General features: G+C 38.2%; 1 protein-coding gene across 4 annotated transcripts in view; it reads right to left on the bottom strand.

The window, feature by feature from the left end:
- PCNX2 (pecanex 2) overlaps positions 1–19944 on the bottom strand; it is a 324094-nt gene that overhangs the window by 283422 nt on the left and 20728 nt on the right. For 3 of the 4 annotated variants that reach the window (XM_008268254.3, XM_051821460.2, XM_051821462.2), the window contains exons 2-4: positions 8993–9198; positions 8280–8400; positions 6364–6400 (exon numbers count right to left, since the gene is read on the bottom strand). In XM_008268254.3, the coding sequence (XP_008266476.2) occupies positions 6364–6400; positions 8280–8400; positions 8993–9198 (364 nt within the window). Of the gene's footprint in view, positions 1–6363; positions 6401–8279; positions 8401–8992; positions 9199–13605; positions 13797–19944 lie in introns of those variants that run through there. The other variant, XM_051821461.2, reaches the window with a different exon arrangement.

Below are 19944 nucleotides of genomic sequence, written 5' to 3' on the forward strand. Positions count from 1 at the left end.
ACATGGGAAGTGAGATACTCAGCAGACTCATAGAATGGCGGATGTCCTAAATAGCACTCTGGCCTCAGAATCAGCCCTAAAGGCACTCGGATCTGGCTGAAAAGCCCATGAGAGTATTCCAGGCATGGAAAGCCAAGACACTCTGGCAAAAAGATCTCTGTGAGTGAGATCCCAGTGGAAAGAACAGGTCTTCAAAGAGGGAGGTGCCTTTCTCTGAAGGGAGGAGAGAACCTCCACTTTGACTATGACCGTGTCTAAACAAGATAAGAGTCGGAGAACTCAAGGGGCTTCCATAGCCTTGGAAACTCATAACTGGTGCATAGGGAGATTACTGATGCCATAAACAGGAGTGTCAATTGGTAAAGTCAACAACAGGAGTCACTGTGCACTTACTCCTCATGTAGGATCTCTGTCCTTAACGTGCTGTACACTGAGGCTTAATGCTATAACGAGTACTCAAACAGTATATTTCACTTTGTGTTTCTATGGGGGTGCAAACGACTGAAATCTTTACTTAATGTACACTAAACTGATCTTCTGTAAAAAAAAAAAAAAAAGAAAGAAAGAAATTATCAATTCCCAACTTGACTCTCACTGGGATTAAACATGACAATAGGTCTGATCTGATTTCATCATCATTTAAAAAAAATCATCTATTATTTTTCACTTTATGTTTCTGTGTGGGAGCAAACTGTTGAAATACTTACTTAAGGTATACTAAGCTGATCTTCTGTATATTAAGATAATCGAAAATGAATCTTGATGTGAATGGAAGGGGAGAGGGAGTGGGAAAGGGGAGGGTTGTGGGTGGGAGGGACGGTATGGGGGGGAAGCCATTGTAACACATGAGTCGTACTTTGGAAATTTATATTCATTAAATAAAAGATTAAAAAAAAAAAAAAAAAAAAGAATGTATTTAGGTCCCATGGCCAGAAAGACCTTAGCTCTGCTGCTATCTTACAGATACATTACCTTGGGTATATAGCTTAATCGCTCTAAACCAAGATTTTTCCACTGTGGTACTAGTGACATTTTGTACCAGATCATTCTTTGCCATGGGGAACCATCCTGGGCACTGCAGAGTGCTTAGCAGCATCCCTGGCCTCTACCAACTCAATGCCAGTAGAAGCTTCGCCCCAGTCATGAACATCAAAAATGCCTCCAGATATTGTCAAATGTCTACCAGGGAGCAAAACCTCTCAGCTGGGCGCTATTACTCTAACACTCAACATTCTCATCTGTAAACCTTGCATACTCTATTACTAGGAATAATATGACATTATCAAAAACTGCATGTTCATGTTAATAGAAGCAGAAGAAGCATTTGACAAAATTCAACATCCTTTTATGATAGATATATTAAACAATTGAGATTACAGGAAAATTTTCAAAACCTAATAAAGGAATCTATGAAACATTCAAAGCTAACAACATACATAAAAATAACAGATTCAATTATTTTCCTGTAAGAACAGAAACAAGCCAATGCTGCCCACTCTCACACTATCTCAAGTCAACATTATACTAGAAATTCCAGGCAGAGTAATTTTCAGGAAAAGGGGGAGGGGGGCAGGGAAAGAAGGAAGAAGGAGAAGGGAAGGAAAGAAGAATGAAGACAACCAGATTAGAAAGAAAAAGGGAAAGTATCTTTATTTATAAATAACATCATTGTATGTACAGAAAATTGTAAGAAATTCATTTAAAAATTACTAGAAGTAATGATGAAGTTCAGCTAGTTTGTAAGATATACAACACAGATGAATCTTGAAAATATTGGGCTAATTGAAAGAAATCATTCGCAAAACACCACACACTTATATGATTACACTTACATGAAATGTCTAGAATACTGCAATCTATAGATGCAGAAAGCAGTATAGTAGCTGCCTGGGGGGTTGCAGAGAATCAAGGTGATCGTTAACTATGTGTGTGTGGGTGTATGCATGTGTGTGGGCGGGGGCTTCTTTGTAAGGGAAGGAAAATGCACTAAAATTACTGTGATGGTGGATACACAAATTTATCAATATATTTTTTAATTTTTAATTAGTTATTTATTTTTTTGCCAGGCAGAGTTAAACAGTGAGAGAGACAAGCAGAGAGAGTTATAGACAGTGAGAGAGAGACAGAGAGAAAGGTGTTCCTTCCATTGGTTCACTCCCCAAATGGCCGCCATGGCTGGTGCTGCACCGATCCGAAGCCAGGAGCCGGGTACTTCCTCCCAGTCTCCCATGTAGGTGCAGGAACCCAAGCACATGGGCCATCCTCCACTGCCCTCCCAGGCCACAGCAGAGAGCTGGAGTGGAAGAGGAGCAACCGGGACTAGAACCCCAAGCGGGACTAGAACCCCGGGGTGCCAACGCCACAGGTAGAGGATTAGCCAAGTTAGCCACGGCGCCAGCCTATTTTTTTTTTTTTTTTAAGATTTATTTTATTTATTTGAAAGACAAAGTTACAGAGAGAGGCAGAGACAGAGAGAGAGGTCCTCCATCCGCTGGTTCACTCCCCAGATGGCCGCAACAGCCAAAGCTGCGCCAATCTGAAGCCAGGAGCCAGGAGCTTCTTCTGGGTCTTCCACACAGGTGCAGGGGCCCAAGGACTTGGGCCATCTTCTACTGCTATCGCAGGCCATAGCAGAGAGCTGGATCAGAAGAGGAGCAGCCGGGACTAGAACTGGCGCCCATACGGGATGCTGGTGCTTCAGGTCAGGGAGTTAACCCAGTGCGCCACAGAGCCAGCTCCATATCAATATATTTAAAAACCTTTCAATTGTTCACTTTAAATGAGAAAATTGTATGGTATCTGAATTATGTCTCAATAAAGCTATTAAAAATAAAGTCAGTGTGCGTTTTAACAATTGCAGGAATTTCCAAAGTACAGCTTATGGATTACAATGGCTTCCCCCCCCCATAACGTCCCTCCCACCCGCAACCCTCCCCTTTCCCACTCCCTCTCCCCTTCCATTCACATCAAGATTCATTTTCGATTCTCTTTATATACAGAAGATCAGTTTAGCATACATTAAGTAAAGATTTCAACAGTTTGCTCCCGCACAGAAACATAAAGTGAAAAATACCGTTTGAGTACTAGTTATAGCATTAAATCACAATGTACAGCACACTAAGAACAAAGATCCTACATGAGAAGTAAGTGCACAGTGACTCCTGTTGTTGACTTAACAAACTGACACTCTTGTTTATGGCATCAGTAATCAACCGAGGCTCTTGTCATGAGCTGCCAAGGCTATGGAAGCCCCCTGAGTTCACCGACTCTGATCATATTTAGACAAGGCCATGGTCAAAGTGGAAGTTCTCTCCTCCCTTCAGAGAAAGGTACCTCCTTCTTTGATGACCCGTTCTTTCCACTGGGATCTCACTCACGGAGATCTTTCATTTAGGTTTTTTTTTTTTTTTTTTTTTTTTAATTTTTCCAGAGTGTCTTGGCTTTCCATGCCTGAAATACTCATGGGCTTTTCAGCCGGATCCGCATGCCTTAAGGGCTGATTCTGAGGCCAGAGAACTGCAGGAATTGTATATCTCATAAAATTGGACTAGGAAAAAAACCAAAAAGCTTTAGTACAACGTTTTGCTAAAAATTTTAGCAAAATTACTGGATTAATAAAAATATATGGGTTTAAATACTATTTGTGTATTTTACTTGCTATGACTCAGAACAAAATGATGCCTCAAAATCTCTACCACAATTCCTAGTACAATTAATAAAAATGGAAATAGTTCTTTCAACAGGAATGATGAACAGACAATCAAAGGATATCAAGTAATAGATGTTAGACTATGTAGAATATGATGGAAAAGTTTATATTTGTGTATAAAATAGACACATAGTAACAATGTTAAGAAACTGAGTATAGTACCTAAAATATGAGAAACCTAACTAATATGCATTTCATCTCAGCAGTAATAACATAGACAGAATAGAGGCAGGTGTTGTGGTGTAGTGGATTAAGCCACTAAGTGCAATGCTGGCATTCCATATGAGCACTGGCTTGTATCCCAGCTGCTTGCTTCAGATCCAGCTCCCTGCTAATGTTCCTAGAAAAAACATGGAAGATGGCCCAAGTACTTGCACCCCTGCTACCCACATGGGAGACCCGATAGAGTTTCTAGTTCCTAGCTTCAGGTTCAGCCAGCTGTATCCTTTGCCACCATTTGGGGAGTAAACCAGAAGATGAAAGATCTCTCTCACTTTCTGTCTCTCTGCTGCTCTACCTTTCAAATAAACAAAATAAATCTTTAAAAAATAATAATACAGGAGCTGGCACTGGAGCATAGGGGGTAAAGCAACAGCCTCCAGTGCTGGAATCCCATAAAGGCACCAGTTCAAGTCCTGGCTGCTCTCCTTCCAATACAGCTCCCTGTTAACGTGCCTGGGAAAGCAGCAGAAGATGGCCCACGCCCTTGGGCACCTGCAACCATGTGGGAGACCCGAAAGAAACTCTTGGCTCCTGACTTCGGATCTGCTCAGCTCCGGCAGTTGCAGCCATTTGGAAAGTGAGCCAGTGGATGGAAGATCTCTCTCTTTCTCTCTCTCGCTCTCTCTCTGCCTCTGCCTCTTTGTAACTCTGCCTTTAAAATAAATAAGTAAATCTTTTAAAAAATAATAATACAGACAAAATAATTTGGATAATCCATTATATACTGTTATAATAGAATGTAACCAAACAATGAAAAACAAAACTTGCTTTTAAGGATTCAGGGCCATAGTGCTAATTTCAGTTGTTTTCTAGAATATAAAATTTAATATTATTCAAAATTTAAATGCAGAAAATTTGTCTTCATAGTGAAGTAGAAAAAAAAATACAAATTTAGAAAAAGGAAGAAATTAATTCAGACCTCCAAAAGGTATTTTATAAGCCTTTCGAAGGCAACCAATAAACAATAAAACAAAAGCTTAGTTAAAAAAAAAAAAAAAAAAAAAAAAAAAAACTTCACTAAACCTTTAGGTTAAAAAAAATGTTTTGGGAGGAAGAGATGGGAAAAAGTTGATTAACAGGTACTAGCAGGTACTTATATATGTTAGTACGAAGTTCTGGGGTTATGTTACATAGAAGGGTAACTATAGATAATGTACTGTATATTACTTTAGTTAGGGAAAAACTGGCAAATAGGATTTTGAATGTTCCCACCATACAGAAATGCTAAATGTTTGAGGAGATAGATATATTTTCCCTGATTGAACATTACACAGTATATACATGTATTGAAACATCACATGGTACCTCATAAATATATACAATTTTTATGTGTCTGTTAAAAAAAAACTTTAAAAGATCTGGTGATGTGGAGTAGAAGGTTAAACCTGGGCATGGGTTTGCTTCCTGGCTGCTCTACTTCTGATACAGCTCCCTGCTAAAGTGCCTGAGAAAGCAGCTGAAGATGGCTCCTGTGCTTGGATCCCTGCATCCATGTGGGAGACCCAGAGAAGCTCCTAGCTCCTGGCTTCTGGCTTCGTATCAGACCAGCTCCAGCTGTTGCAGCCATTTGGAGAGTGAAACAATGCATGAGAGATCTGTCTGTCTGTCTGTCTCTCTCTTTCTGTAGCCCTGCCTTTCAAATAAATAAATAAATCTTTAAAAAGGACTTTAATTTGGAAACAGTTTCCCAACATTCTTAACTTAAAAGAAATGAAGATATGCAGAATGCTCTATAATTTTCTCTGTCATTTTCTTTTTTTTTTTTTTTTGTAAAGATTTATTTTATTTATTTGAAATACAGAGTTACAGAGAGAGAGGTAAAGACAGAGAGAGAGGTCTTCCATTCGCTGGTTCACTCCCCAGATGGCCACATTGGCTGGAGCTGCACCAATCCAGAGCCAGGAGCCAGGAGCTTCTTCTGTGTCTCCGACACGGGTACAGGGGCCCAAGGACTTGGGCCATCTTCTACTGCTATCCCAGGCCATAGCAGAGAGCTGGATTGGAAGAGGAGCAGCCATGAGTAGAACTGGCACCCATATGGGATGCTGGCACTTCAGGCCAGGGCATTAACCTGCTGCACCACAGCGCTGGCCCCTTCCCTGTCATTTTCTAATGTAAATACTTAACTAAATTTCTCATTGACAGACACATTTTTAGTTCACAATGATAAATTTATCACATGTCCACTATTATGAGCTTTATGAAAATGAGACACAGACTTAGAAAATGACAGTGAAACATCACCAATAAAATATCACAATTTGAATGTAGACCTGATATACAAATTCTGATGGAAAACAATTCAAAGTTAAAGAAATGAAGTTAAAATATAACTGTATAGTCTTATGGTAGTCCTTACTGGCATTCAGTTCCATCAAAGTATTTTTTATTTCACTGAGGATAATGCTGTGATAAAATATTAAATATTCTACCTTTGAGATCTTCAACTGTTTCCTGCGCCGGCAACTCCTAAACAAAGGAAAAAGTGAAAATCAATACATGAGTCAGCTCACTGCACATTTCCAGGCAGCCAGCAGCCACTTTTTTCCTAAATGGCACATGGTGAAAAAAACACAGTATCCACTCTCCTTACACTTCTATAAAATGGGGAGCAAAAACAAATACCAATAAATAAATACAAAAGGATGAAATATAGAAATCATTTTATTAAGTGACATAAGCCAGGCAAAGAAAGACAAGTACCATATGATCTCATTTATCTGAGTAATCAAAAAATTGATCTCCTAGAGGTTGAGAGTAAACTAGTGGTTACCAGAAGGCGGGGAAGGGTCAGAGCAAGGGAGTGTTAGGGAAAGGCTGGATTTGTGGGGACTCAGTTGTCATTAGAAAAAAAAAGTTTTGGTGTTCTGTTGCATAATAGGGTGATTATAGATTTTAAAAAATGCACTATATATTTTTTTTCTTTTTTTTTTTTTTTTGACAGGCAGAGTGAACAGTGAGAGAGAGACAGAGAGAAAGGTCTTCCTTCGTCTTGGTTCACCCTCCAATGGCCGCCGCGGCCAGCGCGCTGCGGCCGGTGCACCGCGCTGATCCGATGGCAGGAGCCAGGAGCCAGGTGCTTTTCCTGGTCTCCCATGGGGTGCAGGGCCCAAGCACTTGGGCCATCCTCCACTGCACTCCCTGGCCACAGCAGAGAGCTGGCCTGGAAGAGGGGCAACCGGGACAGAATCCGGCGCCCCGACCGGGACTAGAACCCGGTGTGCCGGCGCCGCAAGGCGGAGGATTAGCCTAGTGAGCCGCGGCGCCGGCTTATATATATATATATTTTTTTTTAAAAACTACAAGAAAAGATTTGGAATGTTTTCACCCAAAGAGAAGATAAATATTTGAGGAGATAATTATGTTCATCCTGAATTGAACATTGCATAATGTAAATATGTACTGAGACATCACATAATACCCCATAAATATGCACAATAAAAGATTTTAGGGCCAGCACCATGGCATAGTGAACTAAGCCTCCACCTGTAGCACCGGCATCCCATATGGAGACCTGTTCTAGTCCTGGCTGCTCCTTCCAATCCAGCACTCTGTTAATGGCCTGGGAAAAGTAGTGGAAGATGGCCCAAGTGATTGGGTCCCTGCACCTGCATGGGAGACCCAAAAGAAGCTCCTAGCTCCTGGTTCCTGACTTCGGATTGGCTCAGCTCCAGCAATTGCAGCCACTTGGGGAGTGAACCAGCAGACAGAAGACCTTTCTCTGTCTCTCCCTCTTTCTGTCTGTAACTCTACCTCTCAGATAAATAAATAAATCTTAAAAAAAAAAAAAGATTTATGTACAAACAACAAAGAAAGAAAACTGTACTGCAGCCAAGGCGGTAGAAGGTGTTTGCTAATTAAGAAAGTAAAAGGAGAAGGATTAAGGCATGACTTACACAATAATAAATAGAGCCCAATACAGCAAATCTAGAAAAAAGGTGATATATTGACTTTCCAAGAAACCAGTATGATTTAGTGTGAAAAGCAGTGAACAGATGCAGTTAATTCTAGGTGGAAAGCATCAGAAATAATAACAAATTAAGTGAATGACAGGAGAAGAAAGTGAAGGTCTGCATATTGGTTCCCTGGCCAGGTGGCTGTCCCCATAGGAGGACAGCAGCAGAGGAGGCCAATGGGTATGCTCTGAACACATGACTGGGTGTTTATCTTATGGTCACAAGTGCACTCCTCAGGCCATTTCCATATCCTGAGATTGATCTTCCACAAGTAAAGGACCAATATTTACAGTACATGAACTACAATCACAGCTACTGTCTGATCCCTCTCTAAGAAGGGATCAACACTACAGCAACAGGAAGAGAGTAAAACCAGAAACAAGAGCACTAACCAAAGGCCCAGAAGAGTGATGAGAATTCAAGCTCTGCCCTCTGGAACTGCAGTGGAGGGGAGGCGTAGGGAAGGTTCGAGTGGCCTCTTCCTTTCTATCATTGTGAATTTGCCTGTTATTGCTAAGCCAGCAGGGTAAACACAAAAGCAGTGACATTGTTAAACAAAAGTGATTCTTTAGGTAATAGCCCAAAAACTACTTCCCCCTAAAGTCTATTCTGTCATATGCTTTATATACATCTCTTCTTTATAAAAGAGGGTAATAAACATTACTTTTAAATTATTGGACATATTTTCTTAAAGGATTATAGGGAATAGTTTAAGAATTGCGACATGCTTACTATAGAATTATTCTAAATATTTCAATTCTATGCACGTATATCAATAAACACACATGCTATTCATTAAAATAATCTAGTATGCTCTAAGTCATTTAAAAAACAGGATACAAATACTGAAGTAAAAATTTTTGCAGTGTTAAGTCTAAGGCAAATGAATTGAGATCATGGTTTAAAACCATGTTGATGGTTAAATTGTCTGAATTATGAATATCAATTTTATTATTAAGCATATGCTTAAATATAAGGAGAGCACACATATCTCTATGTGTGCCTCTGTACTGGTATATTTTCATAAGTAATAAATGAGAAAGACTATTTTAATCAAAATCAAAACATTTAAATTATGAACTAACACGTTAATTGGAAAGGTTACCTTGGAATTTTGTGGTTAGTCATGTGTTCACTGTTGGCATCTTTGTCTTTACTTGACTTTTCTTTCTTTCTGGAGGGTCTTTTCTGAATTACTTCTCCTTTATCAAACATGAGGTGTAGGCGATAACTGACCAGCTTGATTATTGTGAAGAACAGAGTCACTGACATGCAGTAAAAAAATACAATGATGGCATTTGGAGGAAAAGCCTAGAGAAGAGAAAAAGAGACTCACTTGCTCATAGGATTTTTTGTTTTGTTTTATTTTAAATCTAGAAGCATTTTTGAGCATAAACCATGCAAGACTTCAAATTTTATTAGTTTTGTAAGTTATCCTGATTAGAACACCCAAGGAAGGGTAGGAGCGTGGGCAGGAGAGAGGGTAGGGTGAAAATTATCCCTATGTAGCTAAATCTGTATATATGAAATATATATGAAATATATGAAAGTTGTTTCCCTTAACTTAAAAAAAATTTTTTTAAATACCTGAAGAGAAAGATCTGATGTCTTTATTTTCTTGTTTTTTACATCGTTTTTGTTTCTCATCTGTACTAATTGCACTGATGACCAATATTTGATTTGCAGGTAGAAAGTCCACAGAATAAGATAGGTGAGAGGGAAACTTTCAATTTTCTATTAGCTGTTTTACATAGCTTCATCTGATTTCCCTATCCAGTCTTAAAGGCAAAGGAAAGAATTTTCAGGATTTTGTTTCCTTCAATAACATACAAAATGCCTTATGAAGAATAGAGGGAAGAAGGAAGGAGAAAAGTTGGAGTAACCTCTTCTTTCCCACTCTGCTGGGTTGACACCAGTGGACATTGGGCTTCCCCTGGGTGGTGATGCATAAAAGAAGCCCTGAAAGGGTCCTTCTTCCTAAAGGAGGTGCGTCATTTCAAGCAATGACAAAGGATCTCAACATGGATATTATGGTGAAGCTCAGCTCAATTCTGTCCAGTCCCTTCAAGAAACAAAAACAATCATTAAGATCCATGTAATTGTCCCACTCTACAGCATCCCTCACATATCTTCCTAATTCTCTCCAATGACCAAGGACCACCACAGATACTCTGGATCTTCCAAAATGAAATTATTATTCCTTGGGATAGAAATAGGGATAAGAATATCCTCAGGTGCTCTCAAGGGCAGCTTCAATAGCCAGTGAGACTTTTACCCCCAAATCTCCCTGAAGGATCTTGGGAATATAGCATCAGCCCAGCCTGGACTGAAGCCTAGAGAACAAGGAGGCCTGCAGACAACACAGCACAGCCCACGTCTGCCCCTAAGCAACTCCTGCATGCCTTGCCAGGGTCCCAGATGATGGTCCACCATGCAGATAAGACCATCTCTAAAAAACACTAGCCACAGGGCTGGCACTGTGGTAAACTGGGTGAAGCCGCCACCTGCGGTGCTGGCATCCCATATGGGCACCAGTTTGAGTCCTGGCTGCTCCACTTTTGACCTAGCTCTCTCCTGTGGCCTGGGAAAGCAGTGGAAGATGGTCCAGGTTCTTGGGCCCCTGTGCCCATGTGGTAGACCCAGAAGAAGCTCCTGGCTTCTGGCTTTGGATCAGTGCAGCTCCAGCCATTGCAGCCATCTGGGGAGTGAGCCAGCAGATGAAAGACCTTGCTCTCTCTCTGCTTCTTTTAAAAAGATATATTTAATAAATATTTAAGTAATATTTATTATTTAATAAATACTTATTATTAATATTTATTAATATTAATAATTAATGTATAAATAATACTTATTAAATAAATAATATTTAATGCTATTTAATAAATAAATATATCTTTTAAAAAAAGACCATCCAGAAAAAAAAGAAAGAGTAAAATACCCCCAACAGGTTAAAGGCAAAGTGAAGAATTTCCAAAATCACACATTTGCTCTTACTTCATGGGGAAACAGTCCACCAATAATATAAATTAATGAATAAATGAAAGAAAGAATGATTAAATAAGATAGATAGTTAGGTAATAGATAAGGCTAGGTCCCCTACTAGCAGAGGGTAAGTTTCAAATTTACATATGCAACTGCTGATATGAAACTGTAAAGAATTTAAAGCATTATGTAGATAAGTTGTTTGCTGAGTGAGAGAGAGAGAGGAGTGCAAAAAGAGAGACACACACACAACAAATAACCCAACACATTTTCTTGACTATTCCAAGTTTAAAAAGTATAGGCTAAACCCAGAGTTACTTTGAAGAAACTGATATTAGAAGGAAAAAAACCTCTCAGATGTCTATGAGAATATGAAATAAGAGTATTTTTACCTACAAATGATATTCAGAATTTGTTTGAATTTTAGTATCACTAGGGTTTCATAGAATTCTGGCCAATAGGAGTAGCAGAGAGACATAGAGTTTCCTAAGTATTCCCTCTGCCCCACTACAGTTCCCTGTATCTCTTGCAGTCAGGCTTAGGGCTGTGTGGCCACTTTTAGTCAACAGACTATGAGCGAGCAAAAGTACAATTATGAGCTACATGCCTCCTCTATCCCCCTTTTCCCCATTTTACTTAATGGTCTCAAAGATCAAGTTTCCCAGAAAATACAACTCTAAGACCATAACGTTTCCTTCAGCCTGGGTACCTGAGTGACTCTATGGAACACACACCACAGACCCGAAATGGACTCATAACTGGAGTTAAAAATAAATCTTTGATTTATGAAACTTCAGAGATCTTGGATTTTGCCTACTATGAAAACTATCATTGGTTAATATAATTAATACAGGTGATTCCATCTCTGTATGAAAGCTTCCATTCAAATTAGATCTGAGATAAACTGAAAAAATCCTAAGGCATTGAGAAGAATAGTTAAGGAAGCAGGGTGAGAATGCTAGGGAAAAAGTGAGAGAGACAAAAAGATTATATATGGCTCTTGGAAAAATTCACTTGGGAAACAATTGACTTGTCACAATAAGGAAATATAGTACTTTTTTCTTATCCACATAAATACAGACTACAGCATAAGCCTTGTAATTTTAAAGTTAAGAGACATCAAGCAGTTAGGATTTGCGGTTAACACAAGCAATAATGTTTGGTTGCAACCCAGGTATGAACAGTGTGCTACATATGCACATATTCCTCCCCAAATTCTCTGATCTCACAATTTCTTAATAAATAAACAAATTAAATAAACAAATACCTTTCCCTTCAGCAGACCATAAAAAATAATCTACCATCTTCCCAGATACTGCTTTTTATGACATGCAGTTCTGCTTAGCCCAGGCTCCTGCAATTCTACATTCCCACAGACATCATTGAAAGTCATTTTCAAGGCAACTGTCCTGCAGGTATCATGCTCAGTCAACAAAACACCTCCAGCTTCTAGGATTTGCTCTCCCTACAGGTATGCATGAGAGGACAAGAGTAGGCTCTAGGGAAGAACATGAAATGGATGAATAGTTATGAATTTGTTTTTAACATATATCAGAATTTTCCTCCATATAAGGTTTATCACATTTTGAATAGACGTTTCCTTGTTCTAAATTCCTTATTTCCATGAATGTTTCCTTTTAGCATATTCTGATTAACACAAGGCAAAATTTTTCAAAATAGTATTCTTGGCCGAAGAAAACACATCACTGTTAGAAGAAAACGAATTCCTCTCTACTCCTGTAATCCCCTGTAGAGGGCATTACTCCTCAACATGGCTGGCCTCTCTCTGTGCCTCGGACCCACACTGCCATTAGCAGCTTCTGACTGATAAATTTAGAGAACAGAAACTGGGTGTGTCTTCCTTCCACCTCCTCTTTTGTTCTCTCAGGAGCTGGCTGGGTAAGGAAGAGGCATGGATCCCCCATGCTGCAAGGCTTCCCGTGTCAGGCTTCATCTCAGGGAGAGCCAAAGATTTTTACAGCTTTGTGACAGTCAGAAAACCTACTTGCCTGTGAGTATAAGTTACAATCCCAAAACCAGCTCCACAAGTAATACAGAACTCCATCTGCTTGACTCTTGCTTCCCTCAAGTGGCTCAGAAAAGGTGGATGCCATTTACTGGGTCATCAAATCTACACATAAAGTTCATGAACTTGACTGGAAGGAGAGCCTCTCTAAGCTTTGTTGGACACTTTGTGCTCTTAGTCTAGGTTTAATTCATTGAGGTGGCTCATGTTCAACCTCATAAACTTTGTTTCCCGGCCCAAAGCAAAAATTAGAAGTAGACAAAATAGTGCAACGAGACATGATAAATGATGGCTTAAATCACGAGAGAAGTAAAAAAAAAAAAAAAAAAAAAAAAAAAAAAAGGAAATTAAAAAGAAACAAAGGAAGAAAAAAAAAAGAAAACCACATCTATAAAACAGCAAATGCACTTCTATGATCACTTTCTGAGACACAAAAATACCTTAGCCATGTCTGAAGACAGTACCACAAAAGAGTAATAAGATGTCTAGAATTACAAAGAAAATGCTCCATGACATTCAATATACTGTTAGAGAAAGCAGGGAAATTTAAAGCCACCCCTTCAATGTGGTTAAAATAAATTGAGTTTTCTTGCTTAAAGGCTAAATTTCGAGTCATTTGGAAGATGTTTTTACTCAGAATATGTAGCCTAATAAATAAAGCATTAATCTGAAGAGTGTGACGTTCATATTCATTGTTGACATTTATATACCTCTCTGATCACACTGAGGTTGTTCTGCTTGGTCTGGGTATTCATGACGCGCAGGGCTGACAAGGGCTTTGGAACCCACTATTTCATTTTTCAGGAAGCCTGATGAGTTTTACCAATGTTAGGAAACCACAGATTGATCTAAAAAGAAGGAATTCAGCATGAGCAACTTGAATTGTGTCATCTGCTGCACAGATCAGAGAGATTCTATTTTGCTGATCTATTTTGTCAACTTAAGAGAGATCACATCTGTCTGTCTAGTTATCTACTCCCCATTTACTCATTCATTCCTGTAACAGATAATTGTTTAGTGTCTTGTCTGTGTCATTCAAGTAGGACTTTTGGGTCCTCTTGAAGTAAATTTTAATGTCTTGGTGGGAAGGCAGTGTTGGGAATAGGTATGTATGCCCAAAATCAGACCACATGATAGAAGCTATCATTTGTATGCATTTATGTATGTGGAGGAATTTATGAGTTTTCAAATCCAAAATAACAGTTCAGTACACATTTCATGAATTTATGTTATGAAAAAATAAAAAACAAATATAGTATTTTCCTGAGAAATCTGTAACTTATCTTTTGAGAACTGGAAAGAATCCAACGGAATTTGGGATTTCAGGAATATATGCCAAAAATCTCTGGTGGCAGACATGTGCAAAGAATGTGTATGAACCTGCCCCAAGGTTATAAACAGGAAGGATTCAGAAAAACACCCCTTAGAATTAAGCCAGTCTTGCAAATACATATTTTAAAAGGATCAGAGGAACAGAATCAAGAAATCTGAGTCAAAATCCAGCCCCATTTGCACTTCTATCTTGCAAAAATGGATGAATAAAAAAGGTACAAGACATCACTTCATCTTAGGCCTGCTACTTGGTTTTCCTTGGGTCTGCAGCTTTTGTTTCTTATTATATCTGCTCTAATTTCTTTGTGCTCCTGGGCCTCTTTTTGGTGAGTAGTTTTGATGATGGAAATGCTGGATAACGAGGTGGCAAGAGGATGCTTGTACTATCAAGACCATGCTACAGGGAAAGATAAGATGGAGCATTAGAATTCATTGACCAGCAACATCATTAAAATGAGTACCTTTGTAGATCTACCTGCTTAAAAAATATTTTAAAAACAGGAACATGCAATTATTCAATCCTGTCTCTTCTCTTCTCATAAACAGTATTGAGTGGATAATTTAGTCAATGAATGTTTAATACAGCCAAGAAATTTGGACTCATGCTTTTTTTCCCCCTGAAACCCATTATTTAAGGTATAGAAACTTCATGCATTTCATAAATGCAATGTTTGTAGCATAGTGATTCTTCCCCTTGGACCCACCTTCCTCCCTGCACTCTCACCCTTCTTCGTCCTCCCTCTCCTATTCCCATTATTATTATTTACTGAGATCTATTTTCAATTAACTTTATACACATAAGATTAACTCTATACTAAATAGAGTTCAATGAATAATATGAAAAAAAAAAAAAACACTTGTCCTTCAACCATCCAGAAAAGGGCTATTCAAAGTCATCACATTTCAAACTGTCAATTTCACTTCTATAGTTTACTTTTTAGGTGCTCTATTGGTTATCACGGATCAGGGAGAACACATGGTATCTGTCCTTTTGGGACTGGCTTATTTCACTAAGTATAATGCTTTCCAGTTTCACCCATTTCGTTGCAAAAGACAGGATTTCATTTTTTTTACATTTGTGTAGTATTCCATGATGTACATATCTTATAATTTCTTTATCCAGTTTTCAGTTGACAGACATTTGGGTTGATTCCATATCTTTAATATTGTTCATTGAGCTGCAATAAACATGGGGGTACAGATAACTCTTTCATAAGCTGACTTCATTTCCCTTGGTTTAAATTCCCAGAGTAAAATGGCTGGATCATATTGTAGGTCTATATAGAGATTTCTGAGGTATCTCCATACAGTCTTCCATAAGGGCTGCACCAGTTTATACTCCCACCAACAGATTAGGGTACCTTTTTCCCCACATCCTCGCCAGCATTCGGTATTTGTTGATTTCTGTATGAAAGCCATTCTAACTGGGGTGAGGTTTTGATTCCCATTTCCCTGACGGCTAGTGATACTGAGCCTTTTTTCATGTGTCTGCTTACCATTTTGATTCCCTCTTTTGAAAAATGCCAGTTTAAGTCCTTTGCCTATTTCTTAACTGGTTTGTTTTGTTGTTATTGAATTTCTTGGGCTCTTTATATGTTCTGGTTATTAATCCTCTATCACTTGCAAAGTTTGCAAATAATTTTTCTATTCTGTCAGTTGCCACATCACTTTGCTGAGGGTTTCTTTTGCAGTGCAGAAGCTTCTATATTTGATAATATCCCATTTCTTAATTTTGGCTTTCATTGCCTATGTCTCTGGGGTCTTTCCCAACAACTCTTTGTCTATGCCAAAGTCTTTCAGTGTTTCCCGAGTATTCTCTAACAATTTGAAGGTGTTGTGTCATAGATTCAGATCTTTAATTCATTTTGAGTGGATTTTTTTGTAAGGTGTAAGGTAGGGGTCTTGCTTCATATTTCTGCACATGGAAATCAGTTTCCCAGCACCGTTTGTTAAAGAAACTTTCCTTGATCCAGGGATTGATTTTAACTCACTCATCAAAAAATAAGTTGGTTGTAGATGCATGGGTTTTCTGGAGTTTTTATTCTGTTCCATTGGTCTATCCATCTGTTTTTGTACCAGTACCAGGCTATTTTGATTATAATTTCCCTGTAATATGTCTTGAAATCTGATATTGTGATGCCTCTGGCTTTGTTTTTGTTGTATGAGATTGCTTTAGCTATTTGGGGTATCCTGTGATTTCATATGAATTTCAGCACTGTTTTCTCTATATCTGAGAAAAATATTCTCAGTATTTTGAAGGATATTACATTGAATTTGTAAATTGCTTTCCGTAGGACATTTTGATGATATTGATTCTTCCAATCCATGAATATGGAAGATTTTAACATTTTTTGTGTCTTCTTCCATTTCTTCCTTTTTTAAAAAAAGATTTATTTATTTATTTGAAAGGCAGAATTACAGAGAGCAGAGGCAGAGAGAGAGAGAGAGAGAGAGAGAGAGAGAGGTCTTCAATCCACTGGTTCACCCTCCCAGACAGCCACAATGGCCGGAACTGCACCAATCCTAAGCCAGGAGCTTTCTCTTGGTCTCCCATTTGGGTGCAGGGGCTCCAGGATTTGGGCCATCTTCCACTGCTTTCCCAAGCAGCTGGGACTTGAATTGGCGCCCATATGGAATACTGGCACTTCAGGCAGCAGCTGTACCTGCTACGCAACAGTGCCAGCCCCTATTTCTTTCTTTAATGTTTTGTAAATCTCATTGTAGAGATCTTCGACATCCTTGGTTAAATTTATTTCAAGGTATTTTTATTTGTGTAGCTATTATGAAAGGGAATGGTTTAAAAAGTTCTTTCTCAGCTGTGGCATTGTCTGTGTATAAAAAGCTACTGATTTGTGTGTGTTGATTTTATATCCTGCCACTTTACCAAACTCTTTTATGAGTTTCAATAGTCCCTTAGTAGAGTCTTTTGGATCCCCTTATATAGAATCATGTCATCTGCAAATACAGATAGTTTGACATCTTCCTTCCCAATTTGTATCCCTTTGGTTTCTTTTTCTTGCATGATGGCTCTGGCTAAAACTTCCAGGACTATATTGAATAGCAATGGTGAGAGTGGGCATCCTTGTCTGTTTCTGGATGTTTCCGGGAATGCTTCCAACTTTTCCCCATTCAATAGGACACTGGTCACGGGTTTGTCATAAATTGACTTGATTGTGTTTAGGAATGTTCCTTCTGTACCCAATTTGTTTAGAGTTTTCATCACAAAAGGGCATTGTATTTTATCAAATTCTTTCTCTACATCTATTGAAATAACCATATGGTTTTTTTCTTCATTTGTCAATGTGATATATCACATTGATTGATTCGTAAATGTTGAACAAATCCTGCATCCCAGGGATAAATTTCACTTACTCCAGGTGAATGACCTTTTTGTGTGTTGTTGGATTTGATTGGCCAGAATTTTGTTAAGGATTTTTGCATCTAAGTTCATCAGGGAAATTGGTCTGCAGTTCCCTTTCTCTGCTGTGTCTTTTTCAGGTTTAGGAATTTGGGTGATGCTGTCTTCATAGAAAGAGTTTGGGAGGATTCCTCTCTTTCAATTGATTCGAATAGCTTGAGAAGAATTAGAGTTAGTTCTTCATTAAATGTCTGTTGAATTCAGCAGTGAAACCATCCAGCCCTGGATTCTTCTTTCTTGAGAGAGTCTTTATTACTGATTCAATTTCCATCTTGTTATTGGTCTGTTTAAGCTTTCTGTATCTTCTTGGCTCAATCTAGGTAGGCTGTATGTGTCCAGGAATCTAACAATGTCTTCTAGGTTTCCTTGTTTGTTGACATACAGCCCTTTGTAGTAATTTCTGATGATTCTTTTTATTTCTATGGTGTCTGTTGTTAACATTTCCTTTTTCATCTCTACATTATTGATTTGGGTCTCTTTTTTTTTTATTAGTTAGGCAAATGGTGTCTCAATTTTGTTTATTTTTTCCAATAAGCTTTGATTTTTTCATTTCAATGAGCTTTTATTTTTATTTCAATTTTGTTTATTTCTTCTCTAATTTTAATTATTTCTTTTCTCCTACTACTTATGGGTTTGGTTTGCTGCTGTTTTTCTAGGTCCCTGAGATGCACTGATAGCTCATTTATTTGGTGCCTTTCCAATCTCTGGATGTAGGCACCAACTGCTATAAGCTTTCCTCTTAACACTGCTTTTGCTGTATCCCATAAGTTTTGATATGTTGTATTGTCATCTTCATTCATTTCCAGAAATCTCCTGATTTCTCTTTTTGATTGTTTCTATGACTGACTGTTCACATTCAGGAGCAAGCTGTTCAGTCTCCATGTGTTTGTATATGTTCTAGTTTCCTGAGTTGCTACTTTCCAGATTCATTCCATTGTGATCAAGGAAGATGCATGCTATGATTTTGATTTTTTTGAATTTGCTGAGGTTTTCTTTATGGCCTAACATATGGTCAATACTACAGAAAGTTCCATGCACTGATGAGAAAAATGTGCATTCTGCAACTGTAGGAAGAAAAGTTCCATAGATATCTGTCAGGTCCATTTGGTCTATAGTGTCGATTAACTCTGTTGTTTCCTTGCTGATTTTCTGTCTGGTTGATCTGTCCATTGCTGAAAATGGAGTATTGAAGACCCCCATTACTAATGTATTGAAGTCTGTCTCTACCTTTAGATCCATTAAAATTTCTTTTAAATAACCAGGTGCCCTGTATTGGTGCATATAAATTTATTAGAGTCATGTCTTCCTGTTGTATTAATCCATTAATCATTACATGGTGCCCTTCCTTATCTCTTTTAACAGTTTTTGTGTTAAAGTCTATTTTGTCTGATATTAGGATGGATGCACCAGCTCTTTTTTGGTTTCTGTTAGCACCGAATATCTTTTCCATTGTTTCACCTTCAGTCTGTGAATCTTGGTTGGTGAGATGTGTTTCGTCTAGGCAGTAAACAGATGGGTCTTGTTTTTTAATCCATTCTGCCAGTCTGTATCTTTTAACTGGAGAGTGGAGGCCATTTAAATTCAAGATGACTACTGATAAGTAATGACTTCACCCTGCCATTTTTCCATAAATATTCCTATTGATTACTTTTTGGGAGATTTTCCATCTTGACCTTCTTTCATAGTGGTGATCATGTTTCTGTGTTTGGTACATCCTTAAGCATCTTTTGTAAGGTTGGATTAGTGATGACAAATTCTTTAAATTTCTATTGTTATGGAAGGTCTTTATTTCACCTTCCTTCATAAAGGAGAGCTTTGCAGGGTACAATATTCTGGGTTGACAGTTTCCTTTTTGAACATATCTCGCCATTCTCTCCAAACCTATAACGTTTCTGATGTGAAGTCAGTTGTGTGTCTAATTGGAGATCCTTTGAAAGTAATATGGTATTTCTCTTGTGCACATTTTAGAATCTTTTTCTTTATGTTTTACTATGGCGAGTTTGACTACAATGTGTCATGGTGAAGATCTTTTCTGTTCATGTCTATCAGGAGTTCTATATGCCTTTTGCACTTGGACATCCCTTTCTTTCTCCAAATTAGGGAAGTTTTTTGTAATTATTTCACTTCTAATCCATTCTCTCTTTCCATGCCTTCTGGAACTCCTAAAACCCATATGTTGGTTTGTTTGATATTATCCAACATTATTTTTAGCTTCCTAATTTCTAAATCTCCAACATAAACCTCCAACATTGTTTTTAGCTTCCTAATATCTTCTTTTATTGATCTGACTGTAAAATTC

Source organism: Oryctolagus cuniculus, chromosome 13 (genome assembly GCF_964237555.1).
Source record: "Oryctolagus cuniculus chromosome 13, mOryCun1.1, whole genome shotgun sequence".
Classification (NCBI taxonomy): domain Eukaryota; kingdom Metazoa; phylum Chordata; class Mammalia; order Lagomorpha; family Leporidae; genus Oryctolagus; species Oryctolagus cuniculus.